This window comes from Hoplias malabaricus, chromosome 1, assembly GCF_029633855.1.
Source record: "Hoplias malabaricus isolate fHopMal1 chromosome 1, fHopMal1.hap1, whole genome shotgun sequence".
In the NCBI taxonomy this organism is placed as follows: domain Eukaryota; kingdom Metazoa; phylum Chordata; class Actinopteri; order Characiformes; family Erythrinidae; genus Hoplias; species Hoplias malabaricus.
In genome coordinates, this window is record NC_089800.1 from 31,223,848 (window position 1) to 31,248,958 (window position 25,111).

A 25,111-nucleotide genomic window follows, 5' to 3' on the forward strand; every position below is an offset into this window, starting at 1 on the left:
CCATTGCTCTTTTATGCATTTGCACTTCAGCAATAGTTTAATTTTCCACACTGTTTGAACATAAAAGTCTTTTTGTGATATTTGGGTGTTTTATGACTACTGTGACTACTGGGCCTATTCCATTAAGGGTTTCTTTTTTTTATGCACATTTAAAAAAAAAGACACCCCAACCCCCTAATTATTGAGCAACCCCACTTTTGCAAAAACACACCCACTTATCAATTTGTGGCCCTCAAGTGCCTTTCTCAATGGCTCTTCAGCCATGAATGTTGAGGGAGAAGACAGTGCGAGTTCTTCACTCCCCACTCGTTTTTCCAGCTTCCTGGTCCTGGTGATTGGAGCAGCAACAATAAGGACATGGCTATTAAATTCACATAGCTAATTAAAAATTAGGATTTAAGTATTTTTAAAAACATAAACGCTGTGGACGGAGCGTATGTGGTTTGTCCTGAGTGGCTTTCCTTCCTTTGTGTTCTGGTTATATATAGCGGAGGTTATAAATAAGGCGCAGTTCAGGCGGATTCAGCATAGAGAGAGAATGGCGTCTACTAGCCGGTGAGTTTTTCTTTCTCACCGCCCTTTATTCACTAATACCGTTTTTTCTTTTGGCAAACCCGATATCTGCATGTTGTTTAGAGTCTATGCATTTACACCCGGCTGTTTATTTGGGTGGTGATCTGAGATAAACTGTTTACGGCGTGTTTTAAAATATTTGCACTTGCCTCTTGTTCTAACGTTCCATTCCACCTTAAGCGGCACATTACTATCTGCGCCATTTAAGGTGGAAAGGGGAATTCGAATAAAGGAACTGTTGGTTCCGGTGGTAGCCGATGGAAATTGGGTAAAATGCGTTATGTATCGGACTTTTATTTTGTTAAAAATAACAGAATAAATTTGTTAGAACCTCATAACGGTGTAATATCGGGCTGTTAACGGAAATGTGCCCTTTTCCCCATCTAAAATGGCTTGTTAGCTTTAGAAGCTAACACCAACGTTCCTAATCCGAATGCATTGTCGCCTATGGCTGGGTTTATACATCCGCGAATTTCGGTGTTTTTAACGTCTTTTTTTATTTTATTTCTTTGACAAGTAATGCTTTTGCACTGAACATAGTTATGTTTGTATAAAATGTGTGATACAGAAGCAGCGTTCTGGCAAAGGTAAAATGAACTTTACTGTTTTTTATTCAGTAGTTTTCACCTAAGATTATAGCATAGTAATGTTTTATTAATCCTAATCTGACAGTATGTAAAGTAAAAATTCAAATACATTTTAAACACAATTCAGGTTTCCTCCATTGCAGCCTATGCTTTTATTTCAGTTAAACAGCTTAAATGGATATCTTCTAAATTCTTGGAGATGTCAGTTCCATCTGTCTGTAACAGTCCTGAGTGAATAAGCGGTCAGCATCAGGTCAAAGAATTTCTGATTTGACACTGCTGCATTTCCAAGACAGTCTCAAAAACAAAAAAAGATTCAGGCAGACATGGGCTAATATGTCACAAGACTAAGGAACCAATTCTGTTAAATTGCAGGGCAGGACGTTTGAACTGCAGGTGAGTGACGAAGAGGTGTGTGGATAGAAGTCCTGTCAAAATAATTACATTATTGACATATATTTACATTATTTATACATTATTGACAATTACATTACTGCCTTCATAGTCTAATTCCAGTGTCTGAATATCCTTAAAAATTAAAAGTTCACTCCCTTTTTTTGAGGGGGGAGTTATTGCATTGTAATACTATTATCATTATGTCAGTGGCAAGAAGTGGTATTAAAATGACAATATCATTTATCGCAATTCATTCTGGGACAATATTGACCAGAAAATTGACTGTTGTGACAGGCCTGGTGGAGAGAAACAGGTGTTAATGAATGCTTATTATACATTCATAGATCCTTGTGTACACAAAGAAGGCAAAAGTGTAGAGCGATATCTAAGACACTTTTAAGGTATTAGGGGGGGAGGGTTGTATTCTGGAAATAATTTCTAAATCTGTCATTCAGATAAACAAAACACCCAAGGTGCATCTTGAAACTTGTATATCAAATGTAAAATGTGAAAACTGTCCAGTTCTGAATATAATAAAGTGTGTAAAATAGGATAATATAAGATTCTAATAATAACAACAGTATTACCCCAGAGACAGGACTATTGTCATGTTCCCACATTTTAAAGATGCCTTAAATGGAAAATTTAAACTTTGTTTACATCTCAGTCCCTGATTGATGGAGAAGACTTGCACACATCAGTGGAGTTCCTTTTTAACCCTGAATGTGTATTGACCCCTTCAGTGCTGCGCAGGACCTAAAGAACCTGTATCCATTCATATGTTTACTAAGATTCTGCTCATACACTGTGAGGCCAAATGCCCAGCATCTCTTCTGAAATGAAGACCACAAATCTGGAGGTGTTTGTTCTTTACTGCAGACAGTTTTTTTGTGAGGATTTGAATGTATTTTGCCAGGTTGATATAGTAAACCATGTTGGTCTTTCTCAAATGTGTTTTTTCACTCTCCAACCCCTTCAGAGAAAACCACAGGGTTTTCTTGGTGCTTATTAATGCATATATATACGTGTCACCAGATAACAATATTGGTTTCTGTGGAATCTTGTCATTTGCATAAACCTTCCTAATTAACATAAAATGCTTGCATGTGTTGCAATACAAAAGTGATTCACTGGTTCTTGTTTGTGGCTTGGGGGGGTTGGGCAACAGGGCAACAACCTTGTAACTTTATTTACTCTTTATTTGTAAATGAACAATGCCGTTAAAGTGCAATAACATGCGTAGTAGTAAACAATGTAATAAGCAATAACACCTCTAGTGTGCTACAACAACTTCCTTCTAACCAGAAAATCTTTAAAAAAAAAAAAAAAAAAAAAAAAAAAAAGTACAAGCGATGTCATCGGCCCCACCCCCACGCGTGCACCCGTTGGGAATCATAGCTCAAGAAATGAACCGAGTCATTGTTCAGTGTTATAAAATTCACTGATATTTCTTGAATCATGTGCTCTGTATGGTGTTGGGATACTTTGAGGAACTTACACAATGGGTTGAATGTAGAGTCGAGTCATTGATTGAATCGTTTCACGAATCAAGTGCAAATTCAAATCAATGATTCAAGATATTGTTTACAAGCATGGGCTGCCCATGCTCTGACCTTGTGTATGCACAGCCTGGGAAACTCAGACAAACAGCTTCGCCTTAAACACACGTTCTGAAGTATTATCCAATGTTTATGACTGAAAACTGAGGAATAACACATTAAACGAATCTCAGAAAATACTTTCTCTTATTATTGAGTGTTTACAATGGAGGTGGGGGAGGGAGTGGACAGTGTTGTCAAGCTGATTGTAAAGCCCTGCAGGAAACCCTGGTATAATTCACACTTTTATGTTGAGACATATTGTAGTGATACGAATTTGGTCCACAAGTTTGGAAAATATTAAGGGACAACAATTTAAAGTGTATATATGAATAATTCGGATTTTTTTTCCTGCCAGACTCCACTGTTAATAAATGCTTCAGTAACAGACAAGTGTTTGATCGGTTTAACATGGTCATTGTAAATAATCCTTTGTGTTCTGGTCAGTTTCACTTTCATTTATTGGTCAGATCACTTTATGTAGTGGTCAGCAAGTTTCCTTTATTATTACTCTCAAAAGGAAGAGGTGAAGTATGCAGACATGGCAGCTAAACTGAGGGAATGTGGGTGGCAGGTGCATGTAAGACCAGTGGAAATGAGTTTTAGGGGATTTGTAGCCAAGTCTGCCACATCCCTTGTGCAGTTTGGGGTGAGAGGCCAAAGAATTAGGGCAGGTTTGAAGGCGTTATCAGAAGTAGCTGAAAATCTAGTCAGTGGTCATGTATAAGGAGTGCACAGACTAGTCTGGGAAATACGCTGTAGAGGTGGAGTGGCTGAGGTGTGTTTTAAGTATGTGGAAAACAGGGCAGTGAGTGGGGTGCTGTGTGTATTATTGTGGTTGTTGATGTATCACATAAAGCTCACATGGAACTGATGACACTGAGCATGCTTTAACGGTGCCAGTAGGGCTAGGTACAGCCTTATGGTGGTTTTCCACATGACTCGACTCCATTTCTTTTGCTCTTTTTCCATTAACCAAATCTAGTACCTGAAGATGTGACTACTTTTTTAGTTCCTACTCATGGCTGGTACGAGGCGAGTTGAGTATCTACTAAATGTGCTGTGTAGACCTTGCAGAGCACTGATTGGCCTGAGAGACTTGTTTACATGGCGAAGTGCAGACGTCCAGCACAAACTCACCATCTGTAAAATCTCACAAGTTACAGCATAGATCACATTTGTTTTTATCCGGGTCACAATGGCAGCTCATAAAAGTATGCCGTAGTCTTTTGAAGAGGTTCTAACGCTCCTTGGATCGGTGCCTGACAGACTCCAGTGAAGTCCAGACATGAGACAATGAAAATTTGGGGCACTGAGCTGTTCTTTGTTCATCCAAATAACCCAAAACACCATGTGAAGACATAAGTAAACACCTAATGTTACAGCTGCCGTAGTTGTAGTTTTCATAGCCTGCTGTTCTCATTACAGATGGGGGTTTGCAATGTCACTGGCTACATTTCACTGGGGAGCTGTGGTAGTGGAAAAGCAACCAGGGAAAAGTGCGCAGAGTCATGCTATGTTGAGTCAAGCCATGCAGCTATTGGTTACCAGGGAGGCCAGTGAGGATTTACTAATGGTTTAGGGTACACTTAGAAAAACTGTCAATATGATGGTACCCTAAGGGGTACATTTCTGTTCTTTTTTAGGGAGCTTGTTCTATTATATTGTAGATTTTACAATTGTTAATTTCATATGCCCTATTTCATCTCTAGGACTTGTGTTCTTTTATTTTAGACAGTTCTAAAAGAAAAGATGACAAATATTCACCTCTCTTTCTGGAGAAGAGAATATAATGTACTTATAGGAAACACAACTGGACCTTTTAAAGGTACATTGTGTGTACCTTTACCGTATTTTTTAAATTTTTTTTTTTTTTTTTTTTTTTTTTTTTTCTTTCCCTCTGAAATTATATGGTAGGGTTGTAAAGCTAGCTTGTAGAGGAGGGGGTCTGGGATGCCAAACTTCACTGTTGAGCCTTCCGGAGGTGTCATGGGCTTAATTCAGCCAAACACAGTCAAGGGGATATGTGGGATCTGGTGACAAGCGTGTTGCATCTTATCCTGTATATGATTTTCTTTCTGTAGTGGTCAGTAAGTTTCCTGTGTTCAGTCCTGAGAGGTGATCTTTGCTGTAACATTAGGGAAGGCAGAGAACTTCAGTCATTCATCCTCTGCAGTTATGTTTTGTGTAATGTCCCTTTCACAGATGAAACTCTGGAGTATCGGGTCCAGAGATTTCAGAGTGGTCGTTCACACACACAGCTCACAGTGGGAGACTTTCTGCATGAGACGCACTCTCGCAGCGGGAAATGAAACGTAGGCCTTGGGGCAGAGCCTGTGCAGTGTGTGCAGGAGAAACTCCATAACATTTTCTGCTCCATTCTCACATGAGCTGACTTGGACTTCACCTGAAGTCTTTACCAGGGCGCAAAGAGGATAAAGTCAGGGTGAAGCCTGGGATGAATTTGGTTGCGTTCTCACACACGGCTCCTCCAGGTAAACTCCGGAACATTTCTGCATTACCGCATGTGTGAAAGGGGCATAAGACTCTCTTTAGCTCAGAGTAGTGTGTCTCAGGAAGAAAGGCTCACTTGGTTTATTCTTCATTCATTCATTCATTGTCTGTAAGCACTTATCCAGTTCATGGCCACGGTGGGTCCAGAGCCTACCTGGAATCACTGGGCACAAGGCAGGAACACACCCTGGAGGGTTTGCAGGGTGGCACACATTCACTCACAGCTAGGGGCACTTTAGAGGCACCAATCCACCTATCAACATAGGTTTTTGGACTGTGGGAAACCAATGTGGACACTGGAGAACACACTGCTCACAGACAGTCATCCAGAGCGGAGCTCGTACCCACAACCCCTGCTGCACCACCATGCTGCCCTGTGTTTTATTATGTAGTATGAATTATGAAGTTAATGTATAATGTAGTTCCCTTCAGTTTAATTTAGTTATTCAATTTGGTGGAGGTTCTCATCAATTTTTATCACGTTACTAATGTTGATCGATGTAATGTTACACTTTTGCACAAGGACTTTCGTTTGTATATGTAGGGTCAGAACTCAAAGCAAAAACTGCTAGATAGAGAGCAGTGCCGTTATACACTAGCCAACCAACCAAGCATATCTTCACTTTTGAATTATGCAACATGAGTATGAATATCTCCTCCCTCATGTTTTTCTGATGGAAGCTAGTGTAACTGGGCTTTTGGTAATGGACACAATGTTAATGTCTGCAAGTGTGTCTTGACATTGATTTTTATTAATGCCACTCTTCCCTTGCTTGGTTTAATATCCTGAAATATTCTGTTTTAGTGGAGATGCTCTTCCCAAAGTGCAGTGCCCAAATCACCCTGATGCCATCTTGGTGGAGGACTACAGGGCAGGAGACATGATCTGTCCTGAATGTGGTCTGGTAGTAGGTATGTAACTGAATTTACCTTGTTTTTTTTTTTTCCCCAGACCCAACATCACTGGGTTCACAAGGGTCTCACTTTGTTGAAGATTGTCTGCTGGTCTTATTATCCAAATGCATAGCTCAGCATTGGGGCAGATGCATTTTAGTCATTCTTACACACAGAGTAAAAAACTTGAGCCCACCTGGGATTCACTGGGCGCAAGGCAGTAGCACACCCTGGAGGGGGAGCCAGTCTGCAGGGCGACACACACTCATACATTCACCCACACACTCATATCTAGGGACACTTTTTAGTCGCCATTCCACCTACCAATGTGTGTTTTTGGACCGTGGGAGGAAACCAAAGCACCTGGTGAAAACTCATGCAGACACGGGGAGAACACACCAACTCCTGTACATTTTATAAATGTAATACAAAATTCAAACATTCTCCCAGTGCATTTTTGATAACTTTTTTGTGTCGTAATAATTATGACAATTGACATAAAAAATCTCTCTCTCTCTCTAGAAATTAATTAATAGATACACCTAATATAAAACAGGTGTTGGGCTGTGGAGCAGTAGAACTGTTTTGTGGAGTGACTGAGCACTGTCTAATACCTTTTTTAAGATGAGTGGTTTTTGAGATGCTGATCATTTAACATCACTAATACACAATTCTTCCAAAACCTCTAGGTTTGGAAAGTACAATGTTCATGATTTTCTGCTTATTGCCAGTGGAAATTTATTAGTGACTATACCAATCGGTTCAGTGTCTTTTATAAATAATTTAAAACGACGTCAAGCCCTGTGTTGAGCTGGTGTTCTGTCCAGGGTGTGTTCCTGCCCTGTGCTCAGTGAATCTGTATAGGCTCTGGACCCACCACAGACCTGAACTGTGTGGAGCAGGCTCCTACAAAATATTAATAAATGAGGCGTATCAAAAACATCAAGCTGAGCCAGGAAATGTGATAATTTCATGTAATCGATCAAATGCAACCAGCAAGAGCATCAGCACTTCCAGCTGTTATTTGACTTTTGATAAGAGGTTTTGATCTAGATCCAGCTGTTGTGTGTAACTCACAATGTGCTCTGGTTCTGTTCCTGGATTGTGATTTACACTTTCAATGTACAGCACTACACTCTCATTAAAGTAAGAGTTCACTGAGTTCAGTCTCTGAAGGACTACATCTCAAACACTGAACTACAGAGTGTTGTGATGTGAACCTCCTCCTCTGTGTGTTTCAGGTGACCGTGTTATTGATGTGGGCTCCGAGTGGAGGACGTTCACAAACGAGAAGGCCACCAAAGATCCTTCACGTGTTGGAGACGCGCAGAATCCTCTCCTGAATGGAGGAGATCTCACAACCATGATCAGCAAGGTAAGAGAGCTGCCACAATAATTCTAATGGACATGCAGACAAAAGATTTATGTATATTAAATCAGATTTTGCAGGCTAGGCAATCATTAATCTTATTTTTCTGTGGTCTTCACACTAATTTCTATTAGAGGGATTAAAATGAAAAACACTGGAGGATCCTTTTAAAAGAAGTGTTTATTTCTGAATGACTTTTTATCCAGATCAAGTTCAGCTAGTTCTCATTTGCATGCCCTAAAAAGACATTCCTCTTGTGATTCCATGGAAAAACTAATGAAGTTTGATTCAGTCTCACACCCCATTCCTTTTTCTATCTATTTTTATTGTGCGCAGGGAACAGGAGCTGCGAGTTTTGACGAGTTTGGAAACTCTAAATATCAGAACCGCAGAACCATGAGCAGCTCAGACAGAGCCATGCTGAATGCCTTCAAAGAGATTAGCACCATGGCTGACCGCATCAACCTGCCCAGAAATATTGTGGTAAGGACACTTGTGCTCTTTACTCTTGATGTAGGAGAGGTTTTATATGACAGTGAGTGGCTTCAGTTTTGCAAAATAGAGAAGCCAGAGGTATTTTTTCAGATAAGTGTTGTACCTCTCAATAAAGCAGTTCCCGAAACTTTTAATAAAGCCACAATCACCAGTTGAAATTCTAATAACACTGAACATGGATTCTATTTATGTTCTTCAGCACAAACCATGGCTGAATAATAGGAAATAAGACAGGAACATGCTCCGTTTGTGTGTGTTTCTGGGGCTGTGTTTGGCACGACAGCATGCGCATTGGCCAGAGCCTCTGTCCATTCCCGGGTGAAAAGTCGGTTGTCTTTTAAGCATACTGTTTAATTTAGCATTTCTCTGACTTGCTTTATTCTCCGGCTGCTGCCTCGCTTCGTACCTCGCCTGTGTGTGCACAGGTCTGATTGGCTGAGAATTGCCTTTGGTGATCTTACATTCCATGCAATTGGTCTGAGAGTTTACTGCATTGTAAAGACAAAGTTATTTTTAAGTCCAGCTGCTTAAAAAATAAACACTGCCAAAATTAAACAGTTCTCGATAGATTTTTTTGAGTGAAATCCCCTTCATTTTAGTGGAATTCTTGGGAAGGTCAAATGGGGAAATTATTGTATTGACCAATTATATATTGAAACATTTATTTGTATTTTCTTTAATGTCCTTTTGTCCTCTAGGATCGCACAAATAACTTGTTTAAGCAGGTGTATGAGCAGAAGAGCCTGAAGGGCAGGAGCAATGATGCCATCGCCTCAGCATGCCTCTACATCGCCTGCAGACAGGAGGGGGTCCCCAGAACCTTCAAAGGTGAATTTTGTATTTGCGTACTATACGTCAGACTTTTGGGGGACCTGATTCGATCCCCACAACAGGCAAGAAATTAGGGGTGAGGGCTGTCCTTCTCCCTGAACATCCATGACTAGAGTGTCCTTGGCTGCCTACCACACCAGGTGTGTGTGTGTGTGTGCGCTGACTGCTGCCAGTGTGTGTGTGTGTGTGTGTTTTGGAGTGTCGCTCATTTTTATAAATTAGTTTTCACCACAGAGAAATTTAATCTTAGAAACTGTGGAAAAACATCCACATGGTATACAATATACAGGCGTCAGTGCATATGCGCAAGCACAAAAAAGGCACCAAGTTATTGGTTTTAATATTGGCTAATATTCCAATATCGGACCATTAACAATAACAAAAAAAATTTCACATCAGCAAATAATATATCGGCCACTGATATATCGTGCATCATATGTGGGTGACCCACTTCAGGGAGTATAAACACTTTCATCGACTACAAAGCCACGTGATACTACTTTTTAATAGCTAAAAATGATAGATGGCACCATTATTCCAGTGTGATAAATGAAAATATGTAAAAAGTTTTCTGTTCCAGTATTTTGTTTTAATCATGTTTGTATCATGCACAGGTTTTTAAATTTTAATCATCTTTTCCTTTTCTTTTTTTTTTAAGCACTTTTTGAATGACTGCAGTATATGACAGGTGCTTTGTATAAGGAACTTTCCTTTTATTTCTGACTATAATTTCTTTATTTAGAGATCTGTGCCGTGTCCCGGATCTCAAAGAAGGAGATTGGACGCTGTTTTAAGCTGATCCTGAAGGCTCTGGAGACTAGTGTGGACCTGATCACCACCGGGGACTTCATGTCCCGCTTCTGCTCCAACCTGGGGCTGCCCAAACAGGTGCAGATGGCAGCCACCTTCATCGCCAGAAAGGCAGTGGAGCTGGACCTGGTCCCGGGACGAAGCCCCATCTCTGTGGCAGCTGCAGCGATTTACATGGCCTCCCAAGCCTCGGCCGAGAAGAAGACTCAAAAAGGTACTATTCTCTTTTAAAATCTTTGCTAAACTAATCTCAAATGTTATTGTAGACAATGACACTGCAGCCCTGTTTAAGGTAGGACTGAAAATGTGTGTGTGTGTATGTATGTATATATATATATATATATATATATATATATATATATATATATATATATATAAATAAAACACATACATAATGGCCAAGTGTGTACAGACCCCTGCTTATCAAACCGTTATTCTGAAATGAAAGGTATTGATCCTGAGTTTGCCCCGTTTACTTCAATAAATTTTGTCACACTGCATTTACACCTCCAGACCACTAGGGTTGAATCTCAAACATTTTCCTTTACACTATGTAGTGATGTAGTAGTATTAGTTTTATAATCTGTGAAGTGTACTGTGTAGGGAGTAGAGTGCTAATTGGAAGAGAGTGTAGTTCCCCATGTTCCTGCACCTCGTAGCAGGTTTGAGATATCCAAATTATTCAGTTGTTCCACCTTTTCTATTTATTCGTTCTTTGATGTCCAAATGATGTATGAGGGCAATCTCTCTCCATGAATCTGCTGCTGGCTCTGTAGTGTGGAGGATATCTTTGGATCTCCTCAGTTAAGCTTCAGCCATGTTTATCCGACTGTGGACCGATCACAGTTGACGTGACGCATAACTAGATTTTGGGGGAAGTAACATCAAGCTACGGCACAGGGTTTGCTCTAACCCGGGACCTACGTGTTGCCTACAGTGTAGGGTTGTTGCAGAAGCTTGAATTGGCCTTAACACTCTGCTCTTCAGGGCAGAGTTTACACTAGAACCTGGAACACTGCTGTGAGGATGTGATGGCTTCTGTCACTCTAACTCGTACCAAGTATTAACGGTCACTCCCTCCTCCTGCAGAAACACAGTTCAGTTTCTGAATGGCCAGTGCTGGGGAGCTTTATATGGGGAGCCCTCTAGCCTCTGCTTTGAGAATACTGGTTTGAGGTCATGAGCAGCTGCTCCAGAGCATCCTGTTTCAAATCAGAAAAGCATGATTAGAGACTTGGTGTTTTCACAACTGCAATTTTTAGTCAAGTAAAATCAAACTCTGCCAAGTTTTCACCCATGGTAAGATTTGCTTGGGCAGGTGTGAAAGAAGTCATCACACTCCAATGCGGACCAAAACAAACCCTTGAGAAGAGGTGGTCTCGCTCCTGTTCCAAACAAAGTCTGGTGTGGTTAGTTTCTAGTGAGAACATGATCCGACCCAATAATATGTATGTATATGGGACGCAGTAGGCAGGTAAATGGAGAACCTGTTCAAGTCATGGATCAAAAATGCAGTAGTCCAGAACACAGGACCACCTTCCTGAGTTTACATTCTTGCTCCCACCTCTGTCAGGTCTGCCCAATCAGCAGTGCGAATGTTATTACGTGGTTTGCAGTGACATGTTTTTGTGCGCTTGGATTCTCCAGTGTGTGAAAACAAACCAAACTAAGTGGAAAACGCTCCAAGATTGAGCTTCTTAACCAATTCGAACTAGAACAAAAGAAACCACAGGTGTGAAAACACCCTTAAAGATATCCAGGCCTGTCCATTTTAAAAATCTCTACCTGCTGTCGTACGTCACTTAACTCTTTCTTTCTTTGTGCAGAAATTGGAGACATTGCTGGTGTGGCTGATGTGACCATCCGTCAGTCGTACAGACTCATCTACCCTCGAGCTGCTGACCTCTTCCCTCCAGATTTCAAATTCGACACACCAGTGGACAAGCTGCCTCAGCTGTGAACACACCACACACACACACCCTACTCATCTACTGCTCTTTCTACTAGGATGTTGTTTTTTTTCTTGGATTTGAGAAGTGTGCTCCTCCCCGGAGTTGATGTTAAGCCTTGTTTCCGAAGGCTCTGGGCAGGGATTTAAACTGAAGTTCAGCAGACACATTCCAGGGTGTAACACAGATTGTAAACTATACTTTAGCAGACTTTCATTTGAGTGTATATATATATTGTATATATGTCCAAGTGTGGATTTAATTGGTGGTTGCAACTAAAAGCAGATTTCATACTGTAAACCTTTGATTTTGTAGGAAGCGAGTGAGTTATTTTGTTAGCGTGTTTGCATTCTATTTAGTAATTTAAACAATAAATGCTTTTCAAAAAAGCATGTTTGATAATCTCATGACTTTTAAGAAACTAAGAAATGTTACCTGTTTTTCAAAGCTGAAGCCTTTGAGTTGTTTGTGTCTGTAACTCGTGAATGCCACTTAAACATCTTTATTTCCTCCGGAACAGGAGTTTGTGTGTTTCTGTTCCAGCGCCGTGCTCCGAGTACGTGTCACTGTTTAAAGGTGCACTAGGCAATTCACCAGTGTGCCTGACTGTTATTGTAGTCCACCTATCCAACCACCAGAGGGCACACATCCTGAATTGCAATAGTGTGTTAGTCAAAGTGGCCTCCAGTGGCCTAGCTGGTGAACTGCATCAATAAAGACAACTGCTGCATCCCTCAGTAGTTTTCAAACAGGTTTCCTTAGGTGCACATGTTTTTCACTAGTTAGAAATTGAAATAAAACCACATAGTGCATTTTAACGCAATAAACTAGTAAATAAACCTCATCCCTTTAAGTGTGCAGTGCATATTAAACAATTAAAAGCTATTAGATATTTAATTAAAATATATATTTTAGTGCATATATAAAATACAACAATCAGCCACAAGATTCAGCTCATCAGTATTACTCACCTCCCCTGGCGGTGGTTTTAATCTTGTGCTGTACCCCTCCGTTAAGATTAAAGACAGAGACAATGTTGTATAACAAACATTTTACTTCTGCATTCATGTTGAACATCAATCATAGCAAAGTCTTGGGTATTTTCTTATTTACACCAGGATAGTGTTGAACTTCAAAGCTGTGAAAAAGCTACAGGCTTCTTCTGTAAAACAGGTTCCAACCACAGAAACATGAGTGAGAGTCTTTTGTGCAGTTGATTTTCACAATTAAGATATAAAACACATAACTTAGAAAAAGACAACAGACAAAACAAGTGCTTCCAGCTTCCATTGTATTTACACTGACCTACATTCCCGCCCCTCTCTAGGGGATCAGTGGACAGATAAATGTTGGCAAGAGATGCAAAATCCCAGCAGAAAACCTATAAATTTCAAGTGTGTGTTACATATCCCAGGCTGATCCATGGTTCGGTTGACAGAAATTTTAGTGCTGTGTGAAGGACACTGGAGCAAACGAAACAGATCCCATTATTCTAAGTAGCATCAGGATAAATGCAACTGAAAGCAGCGCTGTGAAAAGGAACAGTTTGTGTGCTGTCTAAGTGAGAAAACGGGTAACATGAGCCGTTTTGATTCTGACGTCAAATGCAGAGATTTTAGAATTGCCCCGCCCCCCGTCTGTGTCTGTCCAATCACAGCGCTGGACCCGCATTTATCTGAGAGCCCAAAGGTGAGGTTAAACGCAGCAAAACAGACACAATGTGCACTAAGAAAGAACAGAGCGAAAACGGCTAAAAACTAGAGCTTCCGTTACTCGCTCTTCACTGCTGTTTGCTCAGGGTCGGGGTGAACAGCGAGCGGCTCATTATCATTTAAAAGAATAGGTGCTGAAAGCGGGCGTTCTGAACAGGGCTGTTTAGACACAGAGAATGCTGCTGTGGGGCTTGTGGTTTTATTAAGAACCAGGACTGTTTCACTGCGTTTGACAATACTGATCGGAGAAATCATGTATCGGATGATAATTACACACACTACTGTTATTCCTTGAGGTTAAACTACACACCAACAAACAGAATTAATACAGCGGTGGTCGTTTCTCAGACAGGGATTAAGCCTAGTCCTGGACTATTTCCTCCTTTCACTGGAAAATCACAATTCAAAAATGCTGTGTAGTCCAGGTGTGGCTTAATCCCTGTCTGGGAAACCACTCCCATAATGTTAACAACTCTCAATTATTTATTCTCACTTCATTTTGGAGCTGTTCTTGTCAAGCCAGTTTCCTCCAGTGCCTCAAACCACAGCGCTGTACTCAAATATTATCATGCTATTTTTTCCCAGTTTGCTTCAGTGGGTAGAAATCTAGTCTGTTATAGTTTCTTCTCAGAAACAGAGATCAGATCCCAACTTCAGATCATGTGCTGGGTTTGAGTTTGGAGCGTCTTCAAACCCAGCATCACTTTCTCTTCTTTATCCGAATAAAAAAAAACAAAAAAAACAATCAAAAACACAAATGACAGTTTGTATTTGGTGGAAATGCAGTTCTTCTCCTCTCAAGTCTTCACCATTGCTTCACAATACCACACACACACACACACACACACACACACACACATATATATAATTCATTCCTTTTCTCTAAACTCAGAACCGGAACGACAGCACGCAAGGCAGGAACACACCCTGGACAGAGACAGTCCATCCCTCACACTCGCACCTGTGGACAGTTTCACACATGATGAGCTCTGCTCTGATTGGCTGGTTTAGAGCGAGGCACTGTGGGTCACATAGAATCAGAATCAAAACAGGAAGGTACAGAGAGAGAAAATGTCCTGGTTTGACATCACACGTCGTCTTCTTGTAATCGCAGATGTGAAAAACGCGCCACCGACAGGACTGCAGAGTGTGTGTACAGGGAGCATAAATAGGGAGCCAGGACTTGGCCTCTTCACCTCCCTCTTTGGCTGATGCAGGGTTTGTTTTAAGGAGATGACGGTCCAGTTCCATTTCTCAGACTCTCCTTATTTTTAATACACCCAGGTAAACACAGCTCTCCACTCTTTAAAGTCCAGAGCCTGTATTCACCAACGTCCTCAGGAGCAGAAGTGCTGATCTAGGGTCAGTTTCCGTTAGTGTGCATCATGAACACAGTGGGATGTGTGTATGGTACCAGTCCTGAAAACTAAACCTAGACTCTTCATTGATCGGTTTCCACCCACCTTCCCTAAGAATGACTGCAGTAAAGGTATTTGTAACAGTTCCTGTAACAACAAACAGCTTTCCCCTAAAGATGAACTAAAAAAAATATTCTGTCTACATTCAGCGACAACTATTCCAGACGACTCCTGTTCCCAGAGACCACTTTATAAATGCTTTGGATGGAAATGCCGCATCCGTGTGGATTTGTATTTACATTCGTTTGATCAGACTTCTCACAGTATTAATCTGTGTACTGTATGTACATCAGAGACAGTTGATCGTTAGACAAACTAAATGAATCCTTAAGGTTGAATGGTGAATAAATATTAGATTTGAAGCAAGGCTTAAAGGCTGAGCAGCAGCTGAAATTAAAGTGTTAATCAAAAACACAGCGAGAGCTTAGGTCTGAACGTATGACATGATAAACAGAAAATATTTATAAAAAACTCAAGAAACAAGTCTTAAGCAACACCTAGTGGCATTCTGCTAAATCTATTTTAACAATCTGGGGACCCACTCTCTAGAGAATAAAACGGTTCATTCAAGGACGACAACACAACCTGATATAAATGTATAAATGATCACTTTCGAAATCTTTGGTGGTAAAACTGTGCCTTGACAGCGGTGTTAGGAATTATTCAGAAGCCCATCACAATTATTAAAATATTGACTTATTTTACAATAATATGAACCTCAATATATTTCCTCAGTGATTGTTTCTGACCCCAGTGTTGTCCGATGTGTTTACTGTTTGTGTGTTTACAGAAGAATAAACGTCTCCAGCGTTTTAACCGCTAGCTTGGTTCTGTTCTCTGCTGTTTCTGGAGCCGTTACGTGGATTTGTTTAAAAACAGTGGTTTTTGTTTTATTTCTTTAATATATTTACACATTTTTGGTACCACTTTAAAATAAGACTCCATTTATAAAAGGTTTATTGCATGTTTATTCATTAGGTTGTAAACACATTAAAAGTCATTAATAATCATTTAGGATCACATGGATAGAAAGGGCAACAGTGGCTTCTTTTTTATCTGATATGGAAAGTGTCAGAACTTAATCAGATGTGAATGTGAAAAAAAATAACTAGAAACCTGAGAATATGAATTGTGGTTTCATATGTTCAGGTTCCATCACATTATCATCAGTGTCTAAAAATACATTCTATCAGTGGTTAGTGGATTAAACCTGGTTTTTAAAATTGTTAGACTTGTGCTGGAGATGATGGGGTTGATGTCGACTGATGGGGAATACAAAGTGAGGTCAGTATTTGGAGAGGTCTAAGGTTTAACTGTAGATGGAGGTGGGTTCACTATTTGGCAAACAACAGGTCATTGTTGCCCTCTCTATCTATGTACTATAACTGATTATTAATGACTTTTAATGTGTTTACAACCTAATTAATAACCATTAATACACAATTTAGGGGCCGCACGGTGGCACTGAAGGTAGTGTCTATCACACAGCTCCAGTGTCCTGGGGTTGTGGGTTTGAGCACCGCTCTGGGTGGAGTTTGGTGTGTTCTCCCCATACCCACATGGGTTTCCTCTGGGTAAATTAATGACTCAAAAGCATCCGTAGGTGTGTTGCCCTGTGAAGGACTGGCGCTCCCTCCAGGGTGTGTTCCTGCCTTGCGCCCAGTGATTCTTGGTAAGCTCCGGACCCATCACAACCCTGAACTGGATAAGCGCTTATAGACAATGAATGAATTAATAATACACAATTTGTAAACACTTTATAGACCTTTATAAATGTAGTCTTATTCTTACGTGGCACCCATTTTTATATTCCACTTCCAAAGTCTGAATATACTTAATAACTATGGTTTTTCAAAAAGTTCACTGCTCTTTAAGGGCTGTAACTGCGTTTTTATGATATTATATATCATATATATTTATAGAATATGTAATATTCTTTATCAGAATTATATCTGGGACAATATGTTGACCACAAACAAATGGCTACTGTTCATACAGGTCAGTCTGAACAGTGTGGTCACGCTGCCGGTCACTGCTGTCCATCGGTGACTTCAGACGGGAACTGGAAAAAGATGGCTTTAATTGTTCAGATTTATAGTGAAATAAAAATGTCCCTTTTTCAGCTTAATTCACATTCAGAGCTCTCCATCAGCCCCAGTGATGTGGAGATTTCAGGGAGTTCCATGAGATGATGCTCAGCCTTCAAGTCCAGTTAATGAAGAAGCTCGGGACACGAGCCCTAGTCTCTGCTACGGTGGACATTCTGAGTTAACGACAGATTTAGACCTTCACTACCTCGACCAAATCTTACAACTAGATACACTACAGGTTCCAAAGTTTGGAGACACTCCTTTATAAAGAGTGAAAGCACCTACTCTCTAGCCTAAAGTCACAATGCCCAATGCCAAGTGTCTGTTAAAGGGGTTTAAACCCCTTCAGAAGTGGTCTGCGTAGCAGTGGAACTTTTCTCCAGAGAGATGGAGATCCATTCAGTTCAAGGATGAGGTGCCGCGGCGTTTGTGATCCTGGACTTTTCATCCAACGCTAGCACCTGACATCACTGATGCTCTCGTGGATGAATGCTATACAAAGCCCATAAAAGTTCTGATGTCTGGGGTAAAGCTTTCCCAGAATATTAGAGGCTGTTACTGCAGAAAAGAGAGAGGAACGCACTCCTGATTAAAGCCCTTCCACTGAAGAGGAAATGCTGGATGAGCAGTCGTCCACAAACTTCTGGAATACAGTTTATGTATGAATACACGCTTTGCAGTAGACTGAATGATTCCAGTCTGGTTTTTAAAGATACTGCAGAAATCAGGAGTGATGGTTCAAAAGAGAGACAGTTGATGATTGTGGGCAACATTTTCCGCCGTTCTTAATAAAAATGTTCATTTTTATATTTAAAAACTCATTCAAGTCCCTAAAATTTAAGTGGTACAGGGCCATATTCAGAGTTTTCTTTTTACCAGAGAGAGGAAAAACTAGCACCAGTCTGCGATGTAGTCGAAGTGTGTGAAGAGCTCCTGTTGGTGCTGTGTGAGCTGCCGCTGCTCTCTGGGAGGCGTCAGCTCAGGGGCTTCGGAGGTGAACTCCTCATCAAAGTTGCTGACGTCTGTGGAGCTCCTCACACTCGGCACAAACGGAGGCTTCACCTTCTTTGCTAGTAATCCAGCCCAGTCCATGTTCTGAAAGGGTTAAGCATCAGGGAAAAACAATGATTTTTTTTGTATGTTCAATAGGAATTTGAATTCCCCTTATTGTTTTGTCTGGCCTGTTTCAAGCCAAAAGTGTTAAAAATGGCAAACTGACAGACTTGGATGCTAATTAATAATCATGTGCCACATGCATTCCTACCCTCCTCCAAAGTTACACAGTGCAGATTCTGTAGTGCTGGTCCTGGACCATCACAATGATTTTGTAATGTAATTTTCATATAAATAAATTACTACCTAGTGTTGCTTTAAAAGACACACACACACACACGTACAAAGGCCAGTGAGCACACAAACCCAGAGTGGCTGGCAACTGGGGGTTGGGTGCATTGCTCTTGGGCAACCCAGCCATGAATGTTGAGGGAGGAGGCAGTGCTGTTCCTTCACTAAACCCCGCCCCAGTTTTTACTGCTATTTTGAGGGGATCAAACCAGATCTGTTCCAAATCAACAGGTAGTATCTGAATCACTGACTCACTCTAAAGAACAGGTGCTTCCTCACTTCCTCAGCGTCGCTCTCTCCTGCGCCCAGCCGTCTCTCAGGATTTCTCCTCAGCAGCTGCAGCACAACCCAGCATTACACTTCAGAACACTACCACGCAGACAGACAGGTAGACACAGACTGACACCACGCAGATAGACAGGTACACAGACAGGTACACATAGGGCCGACACCAAGCAGACAGACACACACAGACCGACACCACGCAAACAGACAGACACACACAGACCGACAGGTACACACCAAGCGGCACCACGCAGACAGACAAGTTCACAATAGACAACACCAGGCAGACAGGTACACACAGAACACCACCATGCGGACAGACATGTACACACAGATTGATAGAGAAAGACAGGTACAGACACAGACAGACAAGTAGAAACAAATACAGAGAGACAGGTAAAAAAAAGACTGGTATACACAGACATGTTCAAACACACAGACAGACAGGTACAAACAGACAGACAGGCTAAAATAGACAGGTACAAACAGACACAGACAGACGAGTAGATACTGATGAAGTGGTTGTAATATTCTGGACACTGACCCTCCTCATGATGGAGATGGACTCTGTGGAGAGGAACCTGGGATAACGGACCTCATCATTAACGATGCTGTCGAACACCTCCTCCTCGTCATCACCCGGAAACGGAGACTGTGGAGACACACATTCACAGGTACACATAGGGCCGACACCAAGCAGACAGACACACAGAACATTCACACACACACACACACACCAATTCACCTCTTCATTGGGAGCAATATCCCATTCAGCTCCTTTCACTCCTCCATTCAGCTCACTACTCATTCATTCACCATGTGTGGCTCGGTGAGATCAGGCAATGAACCAGTGATTTTTTTCAGGTAACCTTTAATATTATAATAAGAATAAATAGTGCTTTTTGTTTAACCCTTTCCTGCTCACCCTCCTGAAGTGAGAACCGATTTACTGCTACCATCTAATGCCTCAACTCTGCAAAATCCATCCTTTGCTTTTACTACGCTACTGTGATATTTCATTTAATAAAACATCTCTAAACATTCCCCATTTGTGTGAACATGTGGTCTTTGTCAAAATAACAGCCATTACTTCATAGCAATAATCAATAATCACAGTCAGAATACTGGTCTGGACTATTGCAATGTTATGGTTTTTGCTATAATCTTGAAAAATGGCCGCTGAACACTGACCTCTCCCACCAACATCTCGAAGATGAGGACCCCAAGCCCCCACCAGTCAACGGCTCGAGTGTACGATGTCTCGGTAAGGACCTCTGGAGCCAGGAACTCAGGAGTCCCACAGAACGTACTCGTCCGGTCCCGGAAACCCATTCCTGATTGAATAAACACACACAGGCACACACACAGAGACACAGACAGACACACACAGTCATGGTCATAAGCAAAAGACTGGAGAAATAAGAACCAGCATCTTGTCATTCCTCAGTGAGTTACACATACTGTCATTTAGAAAAACAGAATTCAAACTTATGAACTCTGAGACTCAGTCTTCACCTACATTCACAATTCAGGGAAGAGTCACAGATGTGTGACAAAGCGAAAACACAACGAATCTGATCCATCTCTGATTCACCGCAGATGGAAAGAATTCATGAGAATATTTTGTAAGAAATGTCTGGACATCCCTCATCACTTCACACTGCTAAGGTGGAATCAACCGCATACCTTCTGCCCAAAGCATTTTCATTTTAATTTGAGGTGTTTAGGGCCAGGAAACGGAATGGGCAACGCTAATTTCTATTTAGTGTTTCTTAAAAAGTTGTTCATAAAAACTCACATTTTTCCGTAAAACTCACCGAAATACAATTATAATTAAAGTGATCAAAATGATGTTTCGTGTTCTTGTCTTTGGAGAGCCCACATTTGAGACCCCCAACAAGTTCACGCTTTTTAAAAATCAGTTTAAGTTTTAAATTTATTTTAATCTCCGTTTCCCACACAGCGGGGGATTCTGAAGCAGAACGCATGTCGCCGTGTGACACAGAGCTGCACAGGAAAGGCCCGTCTCCATTACTTCATTTCACAAAGAAAGTGTTTTGGAAGGAAGAACCATCCTTAAACGCATGCAGGTCAGTTTAAGACTGATGTCGGAAACGGGTCACATACGAAGACAGTGTGAACTTGGGCTGGGCGATATGGACAAAAAAAAATTAATATCTCGATATATTTTAGCTGAATTGTGATATACAATATTCGATATGGAAAATAATGTGAAAAAATGTTTTATGAACATTCTATAAACAGAACATTGAGCTTATGTGTTATCACAACCTCATCTCTCAATATTCAAATGAAAATCAAATGTACCCATGTATGTTTAAGACAAATGTTTTCATTGGGTGTCTTAACTTTTCCTCATAATTGTACATTGAACAAAATTCAGTTGAAAAATCAAAGCTAAAAAAAGAGACATGTCAGGTGACTTTATTAATTTACAGACCTACAGTGTCTGTAATAATGTGCTTTTAAGAACAGTGTAAAGGCTTTGGCTATGTGCTTCCAGTATGGACTTCTGGGAAACAGACACGCACTTTTAATCTCCTGCAGACACGCACTTTTAATCTCCAAATCTTCAATAAAATGGATAGTCACGCTCACAATATTGCTCACAAAGACATCTTAACAATCTGTTGTCAAGGCAAAATGTTTCACTCTCGCGAACTGGTTTGAAAGGTTCTGTCTGATTTAAATATTAGGCAGCGCTTCTTGTGCAAAGAAACTAGAACTGGGAAATTGGTATTGTGGGTCAGGAGTTTTAATCAGCCTTTGGAGCCCTATTTCTCTACTTTTGAGATGGGGAGCATACCCTTTGCAATGTAGCAAACTACTGCTTTAGTAATACCACAGCGTTAGCAAATGAAGCATGCAATGCTGTCTGAACTGATTTAGAGGAACTGTACTGGGACGTGAATGCTTCAGAACAGTAGTAGCAGCACCTCGGAGTTTAACAGCTCCATACAGAAGGTTGTTGTAAGTGGTGAAATAGGCTGGGAGTATTCCCGCATTTTGATACTACCTCCTTTCGGCATTCCCTGCAGATAGTCCGTTTCTGCTCCTCATCTGACCGGTCAAATCCGAACCATTTCCATATAAACGAACCTCTGTTCTTCTTTTTATAGACTAACTTCCACTTCACACTGCACGTTACTCGCCTCCATTGTGTGTGTGTGTGTGTGTGAGAGAGAGAGAGCAAGCATGCAGGTGGGGGCGGGGCTGTGAGCAGAGCGAAGCTGAGCAGAGCAGAGTAGTGAGAGAACAGATTGGCTCTGTACAAGATTTAGACTTTAAATTCTTTAAAAACTTCAAATATTGATATAAACGATATAGCCTCACTTTATATCCTGCTGTTTTTTTTTATATATCGATATACCGCTCAGCCCTAGCGTGAGCAGCTGAAGTGTGACTAATTATGAAGATTGAAAACTGTTACATATGAATTATGAAGTTCTCTCAAAGCTTCCTTGCCTCTCGTTAAATCTATGAAACAGAATAAAAGCTCAGCCTTTGCTCACCTTCTTTACAAAGGCCAAAGTCAGCGATTTTAACGTAGCCCTCTGTGTCCAGCAGCAGGTTGTCCAGCTTCAGGTCCCTGCAGAATGAACATCACTGTAATTAACCACATATCGAAATTCACTTTTGCTCCTTGTTACCTGTAAACTAAAAAAGGACGTCATCAAACAAGAGAACGCAGAGAGTGTCCCGTTCTCTTACCTGTACACAATCTTGTGTTCGTGTAAAAACTGCAACCCTAGGACGACACAAGCTGCGTAGAACCTGAGAAACATAAAGGAGGTCTGTGAGAGCAAGTTGAAATTTTAAAGGCAACACATGATCAAGAAATCCCTTGTTCGGTGCACGTTCACATTAATGTGTGAATCTGGAGCTCACCAACCCACACACTGTGAAACAAGAACTATGGAGGTATATTTGGTGAAAAACCCCTGAGCACCTGTGACAGTGAGATTTGTAGTTGTAGACAATAGTCACATGTGTGTATCAGTAAATAAGTAAGTAGTATCAGCAGTAAGTCACAAAGAAAATCACTTCAGGAGTTGCAAACCTGTAGATTTTTTTCCTCTCCCACAAGTACAGCTTAACAGTTACACCTTCACAAACTCTTCACTGCAGGTGCAAAAATCCAGTTCTACACACACACAAGTACAAAAATATCATACGCTCCATTTTGCTCCATTTGTAGTGGTATATATGGTGCATAACACATTCGCACACTTGTATAAAACTAGCACATTGGCAAACCAACATGTGAAACAATGTGCAGTGTGAGTTACACACCTGTAGAAAGTCTCCTCAGAAATATATATATTTTTTAGTTTTTTGGGGGGTGACTGAACCCGCTCGAATCTGCGGCTACGAATCTCTAATGCTGTCTTTGTTCACACGTGACTACTTCCAGACGCTCTCACATTTGCACCAAATATATCAAATGGACTAGTGCAGAACTAATCTGTGCATCTGTAGAACTGGGAGACGGGCTCTGTTTGGAGATTAACCCCTCTGACCAATCAGAGGAGTTTGTGCGGATGTCCCTTGGCACCAAATAGAGATGGGGAAAAAAATCATTTTGCATTGCTGCTTACACCTACGACGGCATTTAGGGCCATGGCATTTAAATAAATAAATAAGATTCAGAAAATAGTCTCAGAATAATTCCGAGAAAAATCTCTGAATTATTGAGTAAAAAATGTCTGCATCATTCCAAGAATATAGTCAGAATATTTAGAGAAACACAGTTTTGGGTTATTATTATTTATTATAATATGTAGACAGACAGACTCATTGTCTGTGCGCCATTAGTGAGTTGTGAAAGAAGCAGTCAGTGAAGTGAACAGAATTATTTATTAAGTGCATCCACACGACATGACGACTAAACCTGTCAGTGCAGCCCCTGACTGCGATAGGCTTTAGTTTATTGTACAAGTCCATGAGCCGTAACGCAATGGACCCTCGTGGACACACCGGAGTTCCACTCGCTCGGGATCCATCATTTTCGGGATCATTAATTGTATCCTGTGAAACTACATGCCCTCTTCTGAATAAATGGGTTCGTGCACTGATTCAGGGTTTAAATACTAATCACAATCTGGTCCTGATGTGGAAGAGAACTGAATGTTTATTCTTGAAATCTATACCATAAAATGACATCAGCAACTCACTGCATTCCTCAGTTACATGCCCTGGCCTAAAACCCCGCCGTAGGTGTCAGCAGCGATGCCTAATGATTTTTTCCCCTTCCAATTTAATGCCAAGGGGCATGCGCACAAACGAACTGACATGAATTTTGATTTGGCCGTTTAGACAGTGTCACATTGACACAGATCGGATATGGATTGGATCACAATACCAATCCAAACGTCAGATTCTATGTGATTTGTGCCGTTCACACAGCCACACAAATGACACATCTGTGTCACATATAAAGAAACAAATCGGATTTGGGTCGCTTTTACCTGCTCTATGAATGCAGATTAGGGTGTGTTCAGATTTTTAGGTCAGTTCCCTTGGTCCAGACTAGACAAGAAAATGATAGTGTTACATTTCAGTCCTGGTTTGCTTTGTGTTCACACCGACACTTGGAACCAAAGTAAGTAAAAAAAAAAAAAAAAAAAAAAAGTAACATATGACGCACGTTTGACATTTATTTTGCGAGAGTCATCAACTGGGCTTAATGTACCTTTCAGAGTGGTGTGCATTTACCTGGAGGTAGTTTTACCAGTGCAATGGCTCTAGTTTTATCAACTAGAAAAGGTGGTAAATCTTTATCACAGCAAGGGGTGGTAAAATGAATAAAAGTCAAACAGCACCAGATTCCAACACTGCTCAAACCAGAGAGGGTCCACCACAGATAAATGATGTTAGTTTTTAATCACACTCTGTTCCGGCACTGCGAGATTATTTTTATATCTTTGGATGTCATATTCTGTTTTTGGTTCCTTTTGATGCCTTTGGTCCATTCACACTTGAAACTGCACTATAGCTTGTTTGGTGCACATTAGAAATCGTAACTGAGCGCTCACACTTACTGTAATGAAGCGCACTAACTGAGCTATCGCAGCAGGGTTTGTTTTAATCTAAAGCTGAGAAGTGTGACACTTCCTTAAAAGACATGCTATCAACACTATCATGTGTTGTGCACTTTATTTATATTATTAGTTCCATCCAACAACCGCCCACCTGTCCAGCTGGACACTGATGGATGACTGTCAA

At 40.9% G+C, this 25,111-nt stretch overlaps 2 protein-coding genes across 6 annotated transcripts in view; one reads left to right on the top strand and one right to left on the bottom strand.

The window, feature by feature from the left end:
• The first annotated feature begins 334 nt into the window (after positions 1–334).
• Positions 335–12,700, top strand: gtf2b (general transcription factor IIB). 2 transcript variants are annotated; one of them, XM_066677852.1, is made up of 7 exons: positions 335–555; positions 6,474–6,580; positions 7,804–7,937; positions 8,268–8,414; positions 9,125–9,254; positions 10,000–10,281; positions 11,894–12,699. In XM_066677852.1, the coding sequence occupies exons 1-7, from the start codon at positions 437–439 to the stop codon at positions 12,025–12,027; spliced, it is 1,053 nt and encodes a 350-aa protein (XP_066533949.1). In that variant the 5' UTR covers positions 335–436; the 3' UTR covers positions 12,028–12,699. The 2 variants fall into 2 exon arrangements, with proteins under 2 accessions (XP_066533949.1, XP_066533955.1); XM_066677858.1 differs by lacking the exon at positions 335–555 and adding an exon at positions 929–1,160 and having other exon boundaries at positions 11,894–12,700.
• Positions 12,701–13,077: 377 nt separating this feature from the next.
• pkn2a (protein kinase N2a) overlaps positions 13,078–25,111 on the bottom strand; it is a 56,812-nt gene continuing 44,778 nt past the window's right edge. For 2 of the 4 annotated variants that reach the window (XM_066662305.1, XM_066662297.1), the window contains exons 17-22: positions 22,598–22,660; positions 22,399–22,475; positions 20,057–20,199; positions 19,410–19,517; positions 18,836–18,916; positions 13,078–18,331 (exon numbers count right to left, since the gene is read on the bottom strand). In XM_066662305.1, the coding sequence (XP_066518402.1) occupies positions 18,128–18,331; positions 18,836–18,916; positions 19,410–19,517; positions 20,057–20,199; positions 22,399–22,475; positions 22,598–22,660 (676 nt within the window). In that variant the 3' untranslated portion in view covers positions 13,078–18,127. Of the gene's footprint in view, positions 18,332–18,835; positions 18,917–19,409; positions 19,518–20,056; positions 20,200–22,398; positions 22,476–22,596; positions 22,661–22,946; positions 23,031–24,354; positions 24,416–25,111 lie in introns of those variants that run through there. The other 2 variants (XR_010800528.1, XM_066662317.1) reach the window with 2 other exon arrangements.

What these genes read in the sequence shown, in the direction of transcription:
- gtf2b (XM_066677852.1), top strand. Translation starts at nt 437, where the DNA reads ATGTGGTTTGTCCTGAGTGGCTTTCCTTCCTTTGTGTTCTGGTTATAT. An exon ending in ACCTGCCCAGAAATATTGTG is followed by an intron (nt 8,415 to 9,124) that starts GTAAGGACACTT and finishes TTTGTCCTCTAG; the next exon opens with GATCGCACAAATAACTTGTT. An exon ending in CGAGAAGAAGACTCAAAAAG is followed by an intron (nt 10,282 to 11,893) that starts GTACTATTCTCT and finishes TTCTTTGTGCAG; the next exon opens with AAATTGGAGACATTGCTGGT.